Genomic DNA, 18,183 nt, shown 5'->3' on the forward strand with positions numbered 1-18,183 from the left:
CACAAAGTCTATGATATTGGGTAGGAAAATGCAGTGTATATAGGTATTTTTTTCAATAAAAATTAAAGTGAAATATTTCTAGTGTATTTCGATTTGAAATCTAGTAACTAAGGAAATATTCATCAAGGGTGGGTACAGATGACAACCGTCACCTGGTCTGTGGCTATACTGACCATGTGAAATACAGTGCTGTCATCTGATATTCACTAATTTCTGAGAGAAAAATGGGAGCTAAATACCATGTCTTTAGAAAGAATGTAAAAATAATCCATTTGTAAGCCTTCATAAGTGCCTTGTTCTTTTGTAACTTTAATGATAGGTTGTAAGAATGTTAGAATTTGAATCTTTTTTCTAAAACAGTGAATTTAAAAGAATTAATGATTCCAGTTCTTGTCTGATCATCTGTGGTCTCATCATCTATGACAGCTAATTTTCCTTTATTACACAACATGCACATATAATTATTTAATATAGATTTCTCTACTTTTCTAATAGATTTGGTCTTTGTTTGTCATTCTATATCAGTCCGAAATATTAAATTTTAAAAGCATACAATGTCTTTTTGAATATTCTCTGTGTTAGGAGTATCAAAAATTTAGTCCATCTGCCTCCCTTGCCATGTTCAAGGAAGACAAGGAAGGCAACTGTTGGCAGTTTTTTCCCCTACTGGTTCCAAATGTGGCTTCAGAATCCTTCTGAAAATACTGGTCCATGTGCTCATTCCTGTTATAAAGTCATTTGCCACGCAGGCTCTATAACATCTGTGTAACAATATCAATTTTGTCTCATATCTAACTTAACCACACTTTATCATTTAATACAGAGAGTTTTATCTTTGATGATGGAGTTCACCCCAGGACCAAAAAAAGCCTCTCTAAAATCACTGAATTTGAAGAAGAGGAGGAAGGGTCTGTATCTCTAAAAGATACTCCCTCTCATGCTCTTCTGAGAGTATACCTTGAGAAGCAACGGGATTCAGCTAATGAAAAGTTGACATTGCACTTCTCCACGTGTGAAGAATTTTTAAACTTGTTTATATACTCTGTTTTAAGAGCAGCCACTCAGCAAATTACTGGCCAGCCTCTCACAGAAAGTCCAGACTATATAGATTTCGACAAAGTAGATCAAGTGTCGTTTCCTGATTGTTTTTATCCTTTCTTTGGCAAGAATGTTTCAGCTGAACCAGTTCAAACTGAAAAGGAAAAAAAGTCAGAAGAGATATTATTAGAAAAAACAAGTTTAAGTTCAACGAGTGAGAGCACTGGACCCGAGAGCAGGGCTGACTGGTGTATGTCTCACAGAACTTATGACATTGGCAATAGAAAGGAGTTTGAAAGATTTAAGAAATTTATGAAGGGCACATTAGGGGAAAAGTATTTGTGGCTATGGATGGATATTGAAAGGTTGAAAGTTCTAAAGGACCCTGGAAGACATCAAAGGTATTTCTATTTTTTATTTTTCAATAGTTTCAAAAACAAATTCTAGAATATTTGGGTTATTTAAGACAAGTAGAAAGACTGAAATAAACATAAAAATGTAGCTTACGCTTCTAGAGGAATGAATAATGATAAAATTTCTTTTATAATAATACTACATTTTGATTTCACAAATTTTCTGTTTTCATAGCTTTCAGGTACTAATATAGAAATGATTTGGGTTTGCATAATGTTTCATCCCATAAATTGTAGAACTACTCTAAAATTTTCTACTTAAGTTTTTATAACATTCCAATGATGTTAAATGTTTTAGACAAAACACTTATCAGTTGTTTAAGCACACTTGCATAGTAGATCTATTCATGCCAGTGTAAGGGCCTGTTCCTAGTAAAAACTCCTTGGTTAACAGATTGCATGAAACTTAGCTCTGATTCCAAGTAGCTGGATATCTGAATGAGTCTCTCCACTGGAAAGCTTCCTGGAGATCTAATGGGGTTCAGGTTAGCTCCATATATTGTAGGTTACCGGAAGTCTGAGAATTTTAAGAGGACACTATTTTAGGAAAGTCCTTATCTTGACTGTAGTTTCCTGATCTTCTCTGAAGCAGATTATCTACAGTAGATTGCAATTCCTATTAAGATTCGACTGAGTATATGCTGAGTGATAGGATTATTCTAGTTATTTTAATGATTAAAGAACTTATAGTTGTAAGAGCTGGGGCACCGTAATTGGTTATGGAGTGTGACCTGACTGATTATGGAGTGAAGGTCATTACCACTTTTCAAGACCTCTCAGGGAAGTTACATGCAAGTAACCTACATAGGTTTTTCAGGATTAATACTGTTTCAATTATTGCCACAAAAAAATACCTATATTTTGTGACCTAAAGCAACTAAATTTTACTTATTCTCTTATAGTTCTGGAGGTCCGAAGGCTCTGGGTGGGGGAGGGGAGATCCATTTCTTTGCCTTTTCTAATTTATATAGGCCACCTCCATTCCTGAGTTTGTGGCCTCTTCCTCCATCTTCAAAACCATCAGCATGGCATCTTGTCCCTGACCTCTCTATTTGTCCTCACATCTTTATGACTGTCTCTCCTTCTTCCCTCTTTTAAAGGACTCTTGTCATTACATTGGGACTACCCTGATAATCCAAAATAATCTCTTTAAAGTCCTCATCTAAATACATCTGTAAAGCCTCTTTTACCCCAAGTAAGGTAATAAATTAACAAATTCTGAGTATCAGGATGTGGACAGCTTTGCAAAACCATTCAGCCTCCCACAGATGCCCTTCTGTTATTCCCATAACTGTGAGAAATATTTGTATCACCATAAAAAAATGTGTGGTATTTCTATATTGGTTTTGAGATCATCCATTATTTGTCTGAAACACATTTGGTTAATAGAATATTGTGTCAATATGTGTGTATATGTAGGTATGTGTTTTATTTCAGACATCTTGAGAAGATGAAAAAATGCTATCTAGTGAGCAGCGGAGATTGCTACCTTTCTGCAGAAATCTTATCAAAATTTAAACTGTTAGATGGATCTCACTGGACTGAAGAACATTTAAAAAATATTCAGTCTGAGGTTTTAAAACCTTTACTTCTGTATTGGTAAGAAAAATAATGTGAATTGAAGTTTTTTACTTTCACTTTTCTTAGGCTATTTTATGAGTTATGGCTTTGTCAGATTGGCCTATAATTCATGGAAATTTAAAATAACATTATTAATCTTTAACCCTCTTAAAAATACTTAACTTTTAAGTAATTGGAATATTTGGGTGACTAAATCCATAATGAGATTGGACTTAAGTTTTCTTTTAACTTTGTGAGCACATCCTTCTACACTTTACTCTTTTATGATCAGTATCCCATAATATTGGTGTGTGTGTGTGTGTGTGTGTGTGTGTGTATACATAGAACTAATGTTACAGTTTTATCATCTCAATGAACATTTTTTGAGCATTTCCTTTAGGCCAAGTGCTTGCCAAGGATAAAGGATAAAACCTGTTCAACTAGGTAGGGGTCATGGTCCCGTGAGAGGAATGGACAGGTGAAATTAAATAATAGGAAATATGGTGAATGCACACCACGTGGTCCCTGCTTAGCACAGAAAAGAGGGCACATTTCACTTGAGACTCAAAGGACTGGTAGCAAGGAAAAGCGAACAGACACGGTATAGATTAAAATGTGTGCTTTTTGAGGATCAGCATGGTGTCCACTGTAACTGTTGGATCTGATTGTGTAATTTCTTTGCTTTAAATCTCACTGATTTTCCCAAAGAAAAATTCAGATATTTTTAAAAATTAGCAAATCAGGAGGGGCGTGGTGGCACAGGCCAGCGGCTCTGGAGGCTAAGACAGGAGAATCGCGAGTTCAAAGCCAGCCTCAGTAATGGTGAGGTGCAGTGAGATCTTGTCTCTAAATAAAATACAAAATAGGGCCGAGGATGTGACTCAGTGATTGAGTGCCCCTGAGTTCAATCCCAGGTACCAAAAAAAAAAAAAAAAAAAAAGTAAATCAGGTAATCATGATTTGTTCCTTGTCCACTTCTCTGACATCATCTCCCACCTAAGTATTATAGATTATGTACATTCTTTGTACTTTTCTATATTTAATGTTCTGTTCTTTTCGTCAGAAAATTTATTCTTTGATATTTTAAGACATACAGAAAAGTATAAATTATACTATAGTGGGTACATGTGCACACACGATCCAACTTAATAAAACATTACCTCTACGGGGAGGCTTTCCTTTATTAATTACACTTTTTGTTTTGAGATAATTGTAGATTTTTTGTTGTGAGATAATTGAATATTCACATGGAAATTTTATTCAGTTTATCCCAATGGTAACATCTTGCATAATTATAGTGCAATATCACAGTGAAGAGATTAATATTGATAGGATATGTCCATCTTTTCTACATATTACCAGTTCTACATGTACTCATTTGTGTGTGTATTTAGTTCCTTTATCACTTTGTATATCTATGCATGTGCCAGCACAATCAAGATACAGAACAGTTAGGATATCACAAGCTTTCTTTGTAGTGCCCTCTTATAACCACCCCACACCCTCTCTCTCTCCCCTTATCCCTAACTCCTGGAAACCACTAGTAAATAAAATTATATGTAATCTTTTGCCATTAGCTTTTAAAAACTCATGCAATTGTCTTGAGATATATCTAAGTTGTATGTATCAAGAGTTTGTTGTTTTGTATTTCTGAGTAGTACTCATACACACATACATACACTGTAAATAGATTTCTCCCACTCACAAGAACTTGAGAATTAAGGTGTGTACAAATATACACAAGAACTTATACAATGGCAGCATCAAAAATAGTACAGTACTAGTTTCGGACTCACTGCGAAATGGCCCATATTATTGGATGAATTCACATAATGGCTAATCAAAGACTAATGTTATGTGAATGAAATGAGTGTAAAATTATAATGGTAAAGGCAGTAAGGATTTATGGAGTCAAATCAAGATACTTTAATGATATTAATCATAAAATTGAGGCACCTACATTTCCTGGCCATCAGATGTGTGATGTATTTGATAAGGCATTTCTGGATGTGCCCACTTACTGATTCACAAGTGAAAGGAAGTAATTTTGGATATCTCCAAGTGTGCTAAATAAAGCTTCTGAAATGTAGGATAGAATGACCATGACCGTAGAGATTACATGGGATGCTTCCTGATTCTAAGCTACTTTTGGACTGTGGATTCTCCTCCACTCTTGCTTTGTTCTCACTGAGAAGATATCTACCTTCTTCCTGTCATAAAGGGAAGTAATTTTCTGCCAGGTCCTGTAATATGGAATAAAAATTAGTCCTTGGGCTGTGGCATCTGGGGGGAAACCTGGTCCAAGAACCAATTAGCCACAGGCCTTGACAGCTGGAGTTAACCTCGTGTACAATAGTTAACCCACAGACTGAGTACCAGGATATCCAACCAATTAAGTGTGGCCTTGACATTGTGCCAGACATTCTTCTTCCTAAGTTTCTTGCAGTAGAATTGGTCTTTCAATTATATAAATTGTTGTAAAATTAATTACTATCTTCAAATTTAAGACTTGCAAATAGATAACTTGAATCATAACCCACTTTAGTAGCATATCTGAGCATTACAAAAAAATGTTTATAATGTCTAAAAATGTTAATTCACCATTCTACCAATTTTTTATTGGTACTATAAATACTAAACTGCTTTAAAATTATCACAGTACTTTTTTTATTTTACTAGAAAATATGTTATTTAAATCTTCCTTCAATATATGTTTCTTTTTCTTATCAATCAGATAATAACTTAGATTATTTTATGATATTTTCTTGCACAATTGCTTTTTTATATGAGCAAATAGAATCACAGGCAGTTGACATTAGAAAAATATTTTTTAAGACTAGGGAGCAGAAGAATAGAAGTTATTAGAAAAGGGATATACTAAGATTGATTGTTGATTGAAGATTATTTGTAGGCTTTTGTTTTTGAGGCTTATTGTCTAATTTAATCTTAATATCTCTAATCTTAAATTTGTTTTTCCAATAAACAGGGCACCAAGATTTTGTGTTACTCATTCACCCTCAACAAAACACGCTACAGCTGAACTGAAATTCTGGCACCTCCGTCAAGAGAAACCAAGGAAAGATATTGATCCTTTTCCACAAATGGCAACCCTCTTGCCATTAAGACCTAAATCTTGCATTCCGCATATAACTGAGGTCCAGGTAGGGTGTCCAGTCTATTCTTTGGTTTCAGTTAAATATCCATGCTTGAGTGTTGTACACTGATCCTCCTATTGGTTTTATCACATGCTTTATCGGAGTGCTGGTGGGTCCCAATGGACATGCTGCCACAGTTAGGAAATGGAAAAATCTACAATCTGTAGCCTACAAAGCAGCAAAAGTGATGGTTTTAAAATGTATGATTATGTCACTCATATGCTCAAACTCTCCATTGGCTTCCTCTCCCATTCAGAATAAAATCCATTCTTTGTGTAGCTATACAGGCCCCTGCCGTCCTAATGACCCTGTTTCCTACCCTCTTCTCCAACTTACTCTATCCTAACCACACTGGTCCCCCCCTTTTTTTCCTCTTTGATACATCATATAAAAACCTCAGGCTTTGCACCTTCTGTTCTCTTTGCTTGAAGCACTTGTCCTCCGGATGTCCACGTGGCCTCCCCCATCTCCTTTAGATGTCTGCTCAAATATCACTTAATCCTTGACTCTTCTGTATGCGCACTTATGTAGAATACCATACACATCCATCTAGCTCTGTGTGTGCCCTTCACCCTGCTTATTTTCCTTTTTTGTGCTTAAGAGCATGTGATCTGTTTGTTTACTGTGTTTTACCTCCTATAGAATATAAGGGATTTTTCTTTGTTACCTGTTTGTCCTTAGTGCCGGAAAACAGGGCCTGATATGTAATTACTGGTTAGTAAATTGAAAGAATGAATGGGAAGTTGCAACAGCAGAATTACAGGAAGTGAGTTTCCATCATCTGAGGAAGAATAAGCCAGCATAAAAAGATCAAGGGAGGGCTGGGGCTATGACTCAGTGGTAGAGTGCTTAGCACGTGTGAGGCACTGAGTTCAATCCTCAACATCACATAAAAATAAAAGTATTGGGTCTACCTGCATATATAGAAGATAAGGAGAGAATCTGAAAAGAGAAGAAAAATTAACTGACTTTAAATAGAATAAATAAATAGTCCTTTGTATTTTGGCACAGAGAAGCAATAACTGTACCTTCATTTCAATAATAAGAAGCCTAATTAATCTTAGTTGGCTTTAAAGATATTGCAGATTGTTGACTGCCATTGACTATACACAGCCTCTTCTTTATATTCAGGATATTTTATTTTTAAAGGCAGGAAGATGTATAATGAGGTTTTGAATGTTTTACTTCTACAAATAGTGTTTTAGAGCTAGAGAGACATTACAATTCTTCTGTCCATGGAGAAATTTTAAAACATACCAATGCCTGAATCCTACTTTCAGAAATTCTGATTTAATTGATCTGGAATAGATCAGGGTCACTGAAAAAACAGGGAGTTGCTTTGGAGGGTTCTCAACCCTCCTTGAATACTAGGGCCATGTTTTAGAACCTGCCTTTTTAAAAGATTCCCAGGTGATTTGTATGGGAAGCACAGCTACTGGCTATTAGTTCTCAAGCTTTGGCACGCTAAGCATCACCAAAGACCTTGTTCAAACAGATTCCTGGTCTTCAACAGAGATCAGGGTTCAGTAGCTCTGGGGTGGGCCCAAGGCTTTCATTTCTAAATGGCTGCCTCTCATGAGGCTGCAGTGGGGGGACCACACTGGGAGTTAGTGTGTCTTTAGTGCACAAGTATTTGCTCATCATTGTTTTTACTTCTTCCTGGCTTCCTTTGCATATTGTGGCTATACTGTATGCCACTCCACTGATTACTCCTCCTGGTTCGCCCATGTGACTCAGCAACCCAGTTATTAGGTGAGCACACTTCTTGGAGGCAGACTTCAGGGAACATATCACTGAGAGCATACAAACATTTGCATAAACAACAACTTCAAATGGAGAGGTACTGGGGAAAGAAAATAAGATGTGGTTAAGAAAAGGACCTTGAATAAGTGAACACTGCCAAAGGAAGGGAGAGAGATTAGCTTGTGTGAAAAAGTGGTAGAAACATGGATTCTCCTCTGTTGCCTTTGGCTTCCAGAGAATTAGCACCATCTGTTGTCCTGGATATTTTGTAGCTGGACAGTGCTTTCTGATCTCACACTCTCTCCTTGGTAGAAAGCACTCAGTGCCATTTTTTTTTCCCATTCAAAAATTAAGATATCATTCCTATACAATAAAAGATGCCCTTTTCAGTGTATAGTTCTGTGAACCTTGACAAAAGTGTACAATGTATAACCGCCATCAGAGTCATGGTACAGTTTCTTCCTCTACCTTCTTCCTCAATTCTATTTGCTCTCTTGTCGGTGCTCCCATCCCCGCCCACCCCTATCCCTGTTCTAGCTCCCACCCAAGCCAGCAAGCTCAAAAACTCTAACTTGGGTTTCTCTCTGTATGATACACTATAATTTTGTGTGTGCATGTGTATGGTAAAAAGCACATGGCATGACATCATCTCTGCTATGTTTAAGCGTACAGTTAATACTTGTGTCGTGGCTGTCCACTTTTGTGGAACAGAGTGTCAGACTTTGCATCTTGCAAGTCTGGCGGCACACCCATTGGAGACAATGCCCCCTACTCTCCCTCCCCTCCTGGAAACCACACTTCTATTTTCTTTTTCTATAAATTCGATTACTTTTCTATGTTTAACTGTAAGTATCATTGAAAGCTTGGTCTTTGTCCCCATTGCTAATCTAGTAACAAAGGCACAGTAACAAAGGGAAAAAGAAAAAAAGGTTTTTTGCTTTGCTAGCAAGGGAGGAACACAGGGGACTCCCATCCTAAACACTGTGATTCTGCCCATCAGCAGGAACAGGGGGCTTTAAAGAGATGATTCAAAAGCTACTTTCCACGTGTTCTCTGTTGGAGTGGTAATTTACTTGTTAATTGCCCTCCCCAAAGTCTGGATTACTTCCTTCCTGTGGGGAGTGTGTACTCAAGGACAGATAAATCTGCCTAAACTGGGGAAGAAAGGTAGTCCTATTTCCCCATAGATTAGGGAAGGGGAGAGATTAGGGAGGAACTGGAGAGAGAAAGAGAAAGCTACTTGTCCATTTTAAAAATAAGTTGCAGTGGCAGAGCAGCAAGGGCTATATCTAAAGCATAAAGTGGACCACTCTTACTTAAGCTCAACTTCCTATGGGGGCCTTTCTTTTATTGAGTGTTTGATTAATGTCATGCTGTGTTCTGGATTACTAAAGGAGACTAGGAGCCCTGATATCTAGGAATCTATATGTAGAACATACTTAGGCAAATAATTTTGCTTGTAGAATCCTTAAAAATTATTAGTAGTTGTTAGGTATGGTAGAGGATATATACACTTTATAGTTCTGGATAATAAAATATCACAAATATAAAAACAATAAAACTACTATAAATTTGGAAATAGGAGACAAATCATTCTGATATTATCTCCTTCTATGTAACTATTATTTGTTTTCTCATAGGCATCTTATGAATTTTTCATTTTAATGCATTTCTACTTTTATATTGATTATTTCTTTTAACATCATCCATATTCTTCCGTGTGTGTCGTCATCTTCATAGACAGTTTTTAAGTGTCAAGTTCTTCCTCCAGCTTCCTCCAGCAGACTCTGCTTTCACAGCAGTAGAGTCAGGACATACAATTTTTTGGCTCTTCTTTTCTTTCCTTAAATCTAACTTGTAATGGCATTTCACTCTGCAGGTTGCATAAAACTGGGAATTGGGGAAGGAGAAAATTTCCATTTTAGTAAGAAACATGGTAAGGGGGTACAGTGAAAGAAAAGTCCTCTAGTGATCAAAAGAAATTTGAGGTCTGTGTGCAGAATGATGTTTTATTCTCTATTTTTTTCCATTTAGCTCACTTTTTGATTTTGTTCATTATCTTACCACTTTTAGAAAGAGGACTTCAGTTTATTACAACTTCCTAAATCTGCCAAGAAATTACCTAGAGTGAAAACAGCAACTCAGAAGCCTTTGAAGAATGAATCTTTGTATCTAGTTTCTTCAAAGGATGACGGGATTGAGAAAGGGTAGGTGAAATTTTGTGTGTCAAGTGCTTTCATACAATGGTAAGATTTTGAAGAATTTAAAAATTAAGTAGAAAACTAGTACATTAATTTTATGTGGGTTCTTATATTTCAGTTGATAAGTATTAAAAGCTTATACTTAATATACAGATTCTAAATTAATAGTGTAATTCCATATGTTAGTAATTTTTTAATAGATGGTACCTCCAATCTTTGACCTGTCATGAGCTGTACAATAAGGACTTCCCAGAGAAGATTGCTTTCTATCCTATTCAATAATTTATATTTCTCAAATTTAAGAACTCATAAGACTTTCCAATATTGTCATCGCTTAATATAGCATATTATTTTATCAATTTAGGCTTGTTAACATACTTACCTTTTTTTGTTCTTTACTTCCAATGGGATTATTGGTATTTAAAAAAAATTTTTTTTTAGTTTCACGGGACCTTCATTTAATTTATTTATTTATGTATTTTTACATAGTGCTGAGGATTGAACATATGCTAGGAAAGCACTCTACCACTGAGCTATTATTATTGCAGTTTATTTATTATTATTATTTTGCCAATTTGCTCTGATGTATTTAGGTATGGATTTTCTTTTATGTAGCCAATTCTGGGTAATTAAACCTGTGGCTTTGAAGCCTTTAATCAGTAGTTTTGGAAAATTCTCACCTATAACCTCTTCTCATATTACTTCTATCCCACTCTTTCTCTCCTTTTATGCTGGGATTCTGATTAAATGTATGTTAGACCTTTTCAATCTATCCTCTAAAGCCTCTATACTATCCTATTGTCTCATCCTACTTTATTCCAGATATTTATCTTCCAGTTCATTGTTTCTCTCTTTAATGGTGTCTAAATCTTTTGCGCTCCTAATTTCAGTTATTTTATTTTTTATTTTTATAATTTTTCTTTTATTCTTTTATAGTTATTTTATGCCATATTTGATATTTTTCAAGTTCTCTGCTGAAATTCTAAGTCTTCTATTTTATTTCCTGAATCATAGTTTGTTTCAAGTCTGTGTCTGGTATTTTAATATCTGGAACTCCTGTGACTTTTTCTATTGTTCTATTTTTAGTTGTTTTTTTTTTATTCTTGTTGACTTGCCTGCTTTTATGTCATATTTTTGTTTATTTTATGCTATACCTTTTATTTGAAAATTTATCTGAGGATTTGTTTGAGACTTAGATATCACATTATATTTTCCAGAAGTCGGTTTTTTTTCTCCTTGTTTTTACCAGATTACTCAGGCAATAGTAATCTAAGCATTATCTTAATCCAATTATGGCATTTTTTCTGAGACAAAAAATGTCTCAAAATTATTCTGCAGCATAATTTAGCTCTAGTATAATAGTATTAGTTTACCTCTGGTATACCCTTGCTACTAGGATATAACCCTTCAAATTCCCAATAAAATGTACATAAGGCTTATCAGTGCTCTGAACTCTGTCAGACATGTTACTAAGTTGATTAGATGCTCTTAATTATCAGCAAATCCTCAGGAAAAAGTATTCTCCAATGACAAAATCACCTCTGTGAGTTTTTATCCTCTGGGTTTTGGCTCTCAGATGCCTTTAAACAGTTTTATTTTTATATTTTATTCAGCTTTTCTAGTGTCCTCAGAGTGAGAGTTGGTCAAATCACCTTGTTTATCATTTCCAAAAGTAGCAATTAATGAGGTTTTTTATTTATTTGTTTTGTTTTGTACCAGGGATTGAACCTAGGGGCACTTAATCACTGAGCCACATCCCCAGCCCTTTTTAATTTGCTGAGGATGGCTTTGAATTTTCAAACCCCCTGCCTCAGCTGCCTGAGCCACCGGGATTACAGGCATGTGCCACTGTACCAGGCAGTTTTTATGTTGTTGATACTTTGCTTGCATTAGATTAGTTGATTTTTATTGCATATCCATGAAGGCATTTTTCAGGTGATGAAACAAGTGAAAATGTATATATAGGCATGTGTTTCACAGAAAATAGGAATTTTGGAAACTACATTGTTATGACTAGGATATATTACATGAAACAGCAGGAGAGAGGCTAAAAAGATAAATGAGGTTCAGAATGTGGAATTTCTTATCTGTCACATTAAAGAATTTGAGATTATTCTCTGTGTACTAGAAATCAAGTGGATATTTGTTGAGTCACTTATTAAAATTAAATTGTTTTTTAAACATGCAAATATACACATAGTTCAAAAATAGTAGGGACAGTGGTGGAGTTCAGGGGTAGACTATGAGGCTCTCGGTTTTATACAAAGCACTGAAAAAAAAATGGCATGCTCTACACTTATACTGTAATTTGTTTATTTTTTTCTATTAATGAATCTTAGAAGTTTTTAAATAGCAGTAAATGTACTATAGCAATAGATGTGCCATTATCTATTTTGTTTCTTGTTCTTATCATCTTGTTTCCTCTTATGTCTGACTATCATTCATTTTATAAAACATTGTGTTTATATTCTATTGAAGGACAAGGCATTATTTTCAATATTTTTTGCTGTTGCAGACAACATGACAATGGATATTCTTGTACATTTGCTATATTTCACATATAAATGTATATCTATAGGATAAATTCCTATAAGTAGAATTGGGTCAAAGTTCACATACTTTTAAAATTTTTATAGATATTACCAAGTTGTCTTTCTGAAGTATTGTTACAGTTTGTTTATATTCCCCAAGGCATGCATGAGAGTGCCTTTTTTACCATACCATTACAAACACGTATATGTTACCTTTTATATTCAGATAGGTTTTTGAAATTGCATTTATTACTTTTACTGAATTTGAGCTTTTTTCATATATTAAAAAAATATTTTTACATTAACTTCTGTGAATTTCTGTTCAGAAAGAGAAAAAACAGGGTTAGAGGAGGCAGATGAGTTTAGTTAGGGTCACTGCCTAGGTGAATGCTCTGGTGTTGAGTACAGTATCTGACACATAGTATGTGTTCTAGTATTTGTTGAATGAATTAATGTAGAGCATAGGGTTCTTTTGAAGAATGAGATAAAACCATGTTGGGTTCTTATTTTTCCACATCCTTGCCAACATAAATTTTGTGTTGAAAGTATAAAGTATATCTCCATAAAAAATTAAAACTACAGGGGCTGGGGATGTGACTCAAGCGGTAGCATGCTCGCCTGGCATGCGTGCGGCCCGGGTTTGATCCTTAGCACCACATACCAACAAAGATGTGTCCGCCGAAATCTAAAAAGTAAATATTAAAAAATTCTCTCTCTCTCTCTTTAAAAAAATATTAAAACTACATTAAGATACAGATTGGGATACTTGTCCAAAATATAGGTCTGGAGTCCAGGGAAGAGATCAACTATAAATAGATTTGGGAAGCATTATACTTTATGAAGCAGTTGAAGTGTGGGCATGGAGGGATGATCACAAGAGTGAAAGAGTATAATAGAAGGAGAAGAACTAAGTTATCAAATTTTACAATAAAACAGAGAATACAGAATCAGAATAGAGGGCCAAAAAAGTCTGAGAGATGTGAAATGAACATATAAAAAAGGGTGATCATAGAAACCAAGGGAAGGAAGAATTTTAAAAGAATGTTAAATGCAAAGTAGTCAAGTTAATGCCAGAGAGTATACATTTTTATTTGTGAATGACAGAGTTATTGAAAAAATTTTTGTAAGGTAAATTCCAAGAGACAAAAACCAAATGATAGCAGGTAGAAGAATATTTCAAAGGTGAAGATGAACCAATTATTATAGAGCACTCTACTTTTAACTTTTTATTTTGAAGTAACTGTGATTCACATTTAGTTGTGTGGAATTATATAAAGCCCATACATGCTTCACTCAATATCCCCCAGTGGTATCATCTTGTGTATTTAGAGTACAATATCAGATCCAGGAAATTGATATTTATATAACCCAGCTACCTTATCAAATTTCATCAGTTTTATATGCATTTAGTGTGTGTGTGTGTGTGTGTGTGTGTGTGTGTGTGTGTGTGTTTAGTTCTGTACAATTTAACTCAGGTGCATTTTCATGTGACTGTCACCACTTTAGATACAAAACAGTTCCATCACAAGGATCTCTTGGACTACCATTTAATACTTACAACCACTTGCCTTCCTTCCCCTTCCTCCAGCCACTGACAACCACTAAGCTGTTCTCTAACTCTATAATTTTGTCACTTCAAGAATGTTATATAAATGGGATTATGAAGAATGCAACCTTTGAGATTGATTTTTTTTTACTCTTAATTTCCTTGAGATCTATCCAAGTTGTTGCCAGTATCTACAGCATGTTTCTTTAATTGCTGTGTAATATTCCATAGATTACCCTTTTTAAAAATTTGGATATATATACACCTAAAAAATAAATATTAAAAAAAGAATGCGGCTTTAAAAAAATTTTGGGTATAATGATTTGAGTGAGTCAGAGTAATAGTTAAAGTCACTACATTTAGGAGAGAATGTTTCTGTTAAAGTTGTTCCTAAATATTTTTTGGGGGTTTTCTTTCTTTGAGGCTGTTGCAAATGGAAATGTTTTCTTTTTCTTTTTAAAATATTTTTTGTAGTTGTAGATGGATAATAGTACCTTTAACCTTTAATTTTATTTATCTATCTTCATGTGGTGCTGAGGATCAAACCCAGGGCCTCACACATGCTAGGCAAACTCTCTACCACTGAGCCACAACCCCAGCCCCTGGAAATGTTTTCTTAATTTCATTTTTGGATTTTTCATTGCTAGTCTACAGAATACAATTTGTTTATTTATATTTTTGTATATTCATCTTGTATCCTGTGACCTTATTGAACTTATTCCAGTATATTTTTAATGGATTTTGCATATTATCTGAAAATCAATATAGTTTTAATTTTTTTCTTTCAATCAGGATACTTTTATTTATTTTTCTTCTCTAATTGCCTTAGCTAAACCCTCCAGTACAGTGCTCAATAGAAGCAGAACAACAGACATCCTTGCCTTGTTCCCAATTTTAGGGAAAAGCATTCAACCTTTCACTATTAAGTATGATGTTAGTTATATCTTTTTCACAGATTCTCTATCATTTTGAGGAAGTTCTTTGGTGCCATATATACCAATTGCGCACAAAATTTGTTGATCAATTGGTTCTGATCCCAATAATTTAGGTCAATGCACATATCAGAAAGCAGCAAAGTTATTCGTTTAACATCTTTTACTGACATTTCTGAATGTCTGAAGCCCCAGCTGGATACAAGATTTGCTTATACAGAAGAACCTAAGGTACGTATTTTGAGGACTAGATAATCTTCTCTCTCTCTCATTGGTCTGTATCCCTTGATGTTAGAAAATTTTTTTATTGATTTACCATATTTTTCTCTACTAAGCAACACATTTTATTTTTTCCTTGACAAAGGATTTTCACATAAAAATTCTCCTGTCCTCTATGTTTCCTTTTGTAAGTAAGTTTCATGTTTCACTTATTATAAGAACTATTTGTTCTGGTTTGGGTATGATGACACCTCAGACACAAAATAGCACCCTTTAGTATTTTTAAATTCTTAAGTGTTGATTAAATAATATTTGAAGTTAGGTTTTGGAAATATAAAAAATTTTTTTAATATTTATTTTTTAGTTGTAGTTGAACACAATACCTTTATTTTATTTATTTATTTTCTTTATGTGGAGCTGAGGATTGAACCCAGGGCCTTGCTCCTTCTAGGCAAACGCTCTACTGCTGAGCCACAACCTCAGCCCCCATGGAAATATAAAAATTTTAAAAGGCAGAGTATTCCCAGAGTACAGCTACCTTTATAACATGGATTTAATGCACCTGTTCTAGATGAAGATTTCATAAGTATTATACTTTAAGTAGAAACCTCAGAAGCCCCAATATAGTCTCAACACTTAGCTGTAATTTTGTGTAACTTTATTCTATTTTTAGCAAATAGTTCTCCTTTTTTCTTATTAGGATTGTTTTTCCTACTAAAGTAATTATTTTTTTAGTTTGGAATGCTAATAGTTAAACATCATAAAACATCAAATTCTTATCTTGGAATTTGTTTGGCAGGCAGTTAAAAAGGTAGAGAGACAATACAATAGAGAGCAAGAGCCTTAATTAAATCCCAAATTTTTTCACACTCCACTTAAGATTATAAAGAAATCTGAGTTCCACAGAACAAATAACAGAGTTCATGCAAATAGCATATGCCCTCTCATATTCTGGAGTCACTCTTGTGTTTGGAGAAATAGCTCTCCATGTTTCAAGGATGGCATTAGTGTTGCTAGCATTGTTGGCAGAGAAGCCATAAACAGCAGAGTTTTATGAGAACTTATATTGCCTTTTACACTCTGTAGGCCATGACCTATGCGGGGTGGCACTGTCCAAAGAGGGACTCCCTAAGGACAGATAATGAGCAGCACTGAGAGGCCTTGAAGATAGTTCTTTTTATATCCTCTTGTAGCTATAATAGCAGCACCTCAAGGCTAAAATAACAGTAAATAAGTAGGAGAGAAGAGGCCACCAACAGAGATTTGGAAGACTTCTCAAATGCCATCACTGTGCCTGAAAAATGTGAACAATTGAGGTTGGGAAGTCACTTAAGATATCGAGTTTGAAATCAGATTGGCTTATAAAAGAATGAATTTTGCTGCTATAGTTGGCTCCATAAATGAATCTTCTAACAGTCATCTGCAAACAGACTGCATTAATGACGTGTATAGTTCAAAACAAAATAACATAGTACAGTGGGAAAATGACAGGCTGGCAGAACTTAGGAAACCCACTTGTACGATGCTATTAAACATTACAATGCTTTTGGGAGGATGATAGATTTCTGTTTTGTTATCTAGGTTAAAACCATAGCAAATATTGATGCCCTAGGAGGATACGACATGGAAAATTTATTGCAATCTTTGTATGTAGAAAACAGAGCTGGATTTTTCTTTACTAAATTCTGTGAGGATTCAGGAAACAAGGTAAAAAGAATTATTTAAAATTTTATAATTTTGCTCCATTTAAAAATAAATGGAATTAAAACAATTCAGTGTTCAAGTAAATATATTTGATGGTAAAATTCCCATCTCTGGTAAGAAAGTCAATATTTTATATTTAGTAAACATTTAAACATCTCAATTATAATTCTCTTTGGTTTACTACTCTACTAAGATTACAAAGAGAAGTAAAATACAGATAGACCAAGATTGGCTTGCATTACTAACACTGGTTTATTCTCAAATAATTTCATCTCAGTGTAATATATTTTAAAGTGGATTTCTATCCTTTAATTTTTTTTTTAAAAAAAATTTTTAGTTGTCGATGAACCTTTATTTTATTTATTTTTATGTGGTGCTGAGTATTGAACCAGGGAGTCACACATGCTAGGCAAGCGCTCTACCACTGAGCTACAGCCCCAGCCCTCAATCCTTTAATTTTTAATAATTCTACAAATTACAATGAGTAAAGGCAAAATTATTTCACTGGCTCAATTATTAGAATAATGTTTGGTTCTGCTATAATATACATTTGCTCCTATCAAAATGCCTTCAGATTTTGGTTGCATGCCAGAAGCATGTGGTTACTCTTTAACTAGAACACTTACTATTTTAATGACTAATTACGTGAGAGGCATACATGCAAAAAAATATAATGTCCCAATGACAATACCAATAAATATTTTGCATATTGCCAGTTTGTGATAAATGATTAAAACTATCATATATTGAACCTGATTTATGGTAACAGCAAGGAACTAACCAGTGATTTGTATTTGAAATTAGAGCTTTGTAGAGCTTTAATAATTGGTTGATCCTTGTTTATGTTCTTTTTCCATCTGCAGTTGTGGAAGAACTGTGTGTACTTTTGGTTTGACCTACAAGCTTATCATCAGCTTTTCTACCAAGAAACACTTCAGCCTTTTAAAGTATGCAAGCAAGCACAAGTAAGTAGTAAATAATGCTGGGTCCATGTGAAGCTCTAAGTACACAGAGAAATAAAAATTGTGTCCAGCCTCAAACAAGAGAAATCTGGGATTACAGGCAAAAAGGCAGCAGTTAAATTGTAGCCAGGGGATTACTTTATTTAAATGTCAGCAGAATATTGTCTTGTAATCTGATT

General features: G+C 34.5%; 1 protein-coding gene across 1 annotated transcript in view; it reads left to right on the top strand.

Annotated features, from left to right (window-relative positions):
• The window catches only part of Rgs22 (regulator of G protein signaling 22), a 112,284-nt gene that overhangs the window by 34,370 nt on the left and 59,731 nt on the right, over nucleotides 1-18,183 (top strand). Inside the window, exons 8-14 of the mRNA XM_078016868.1 lie at nucleotides 824-1,439; nucleotides 2,889-3,050; nucleotides 5,998-6,172; nucleotides 9,983-10,116; nucleotides 15,236-15,350; nucleotides 16,920-17,045; nucleotides 17,906-18,007. Coding sequence (XP_077872994.1) covers nucleotides 824-1,439; nucleotides 2,889-3,050; nucleotides 5,998-6,172; nucleotides 9,983-10,116; nucleotides 15,236-15,350; nucleotides 16,920-17,045; nucleotides 17,906-18,007 — 1,430 coding nt within the window. The remainder of the gene's footprint in view (nucleotides 1-823; nucleotides 1,440-2,888; nucleotides 3,051-5,997; nucleotides 6,173-9,982; nucleotides 10,117-15,235; nucleotides 15,351-16,919; nucleotides 17,046-17,905; nucleotides 18,008-18,183) is intronic.

This window comes from Ictidomys tridecemlineatus, chromosome 7 (assembly GCF_052094955.1).
Source record: "Ictidomys tridecemlineatus isolate mIctTri1 chromosome 7, mIctTri1.hap1, whole genome shotgun sequence".
NCBI lineage: Eukaryota > Metazoa > Chordata > Mammalia > Rodentia > Sciuridae > Ictidomys > Ictidomys tridecemlineatus.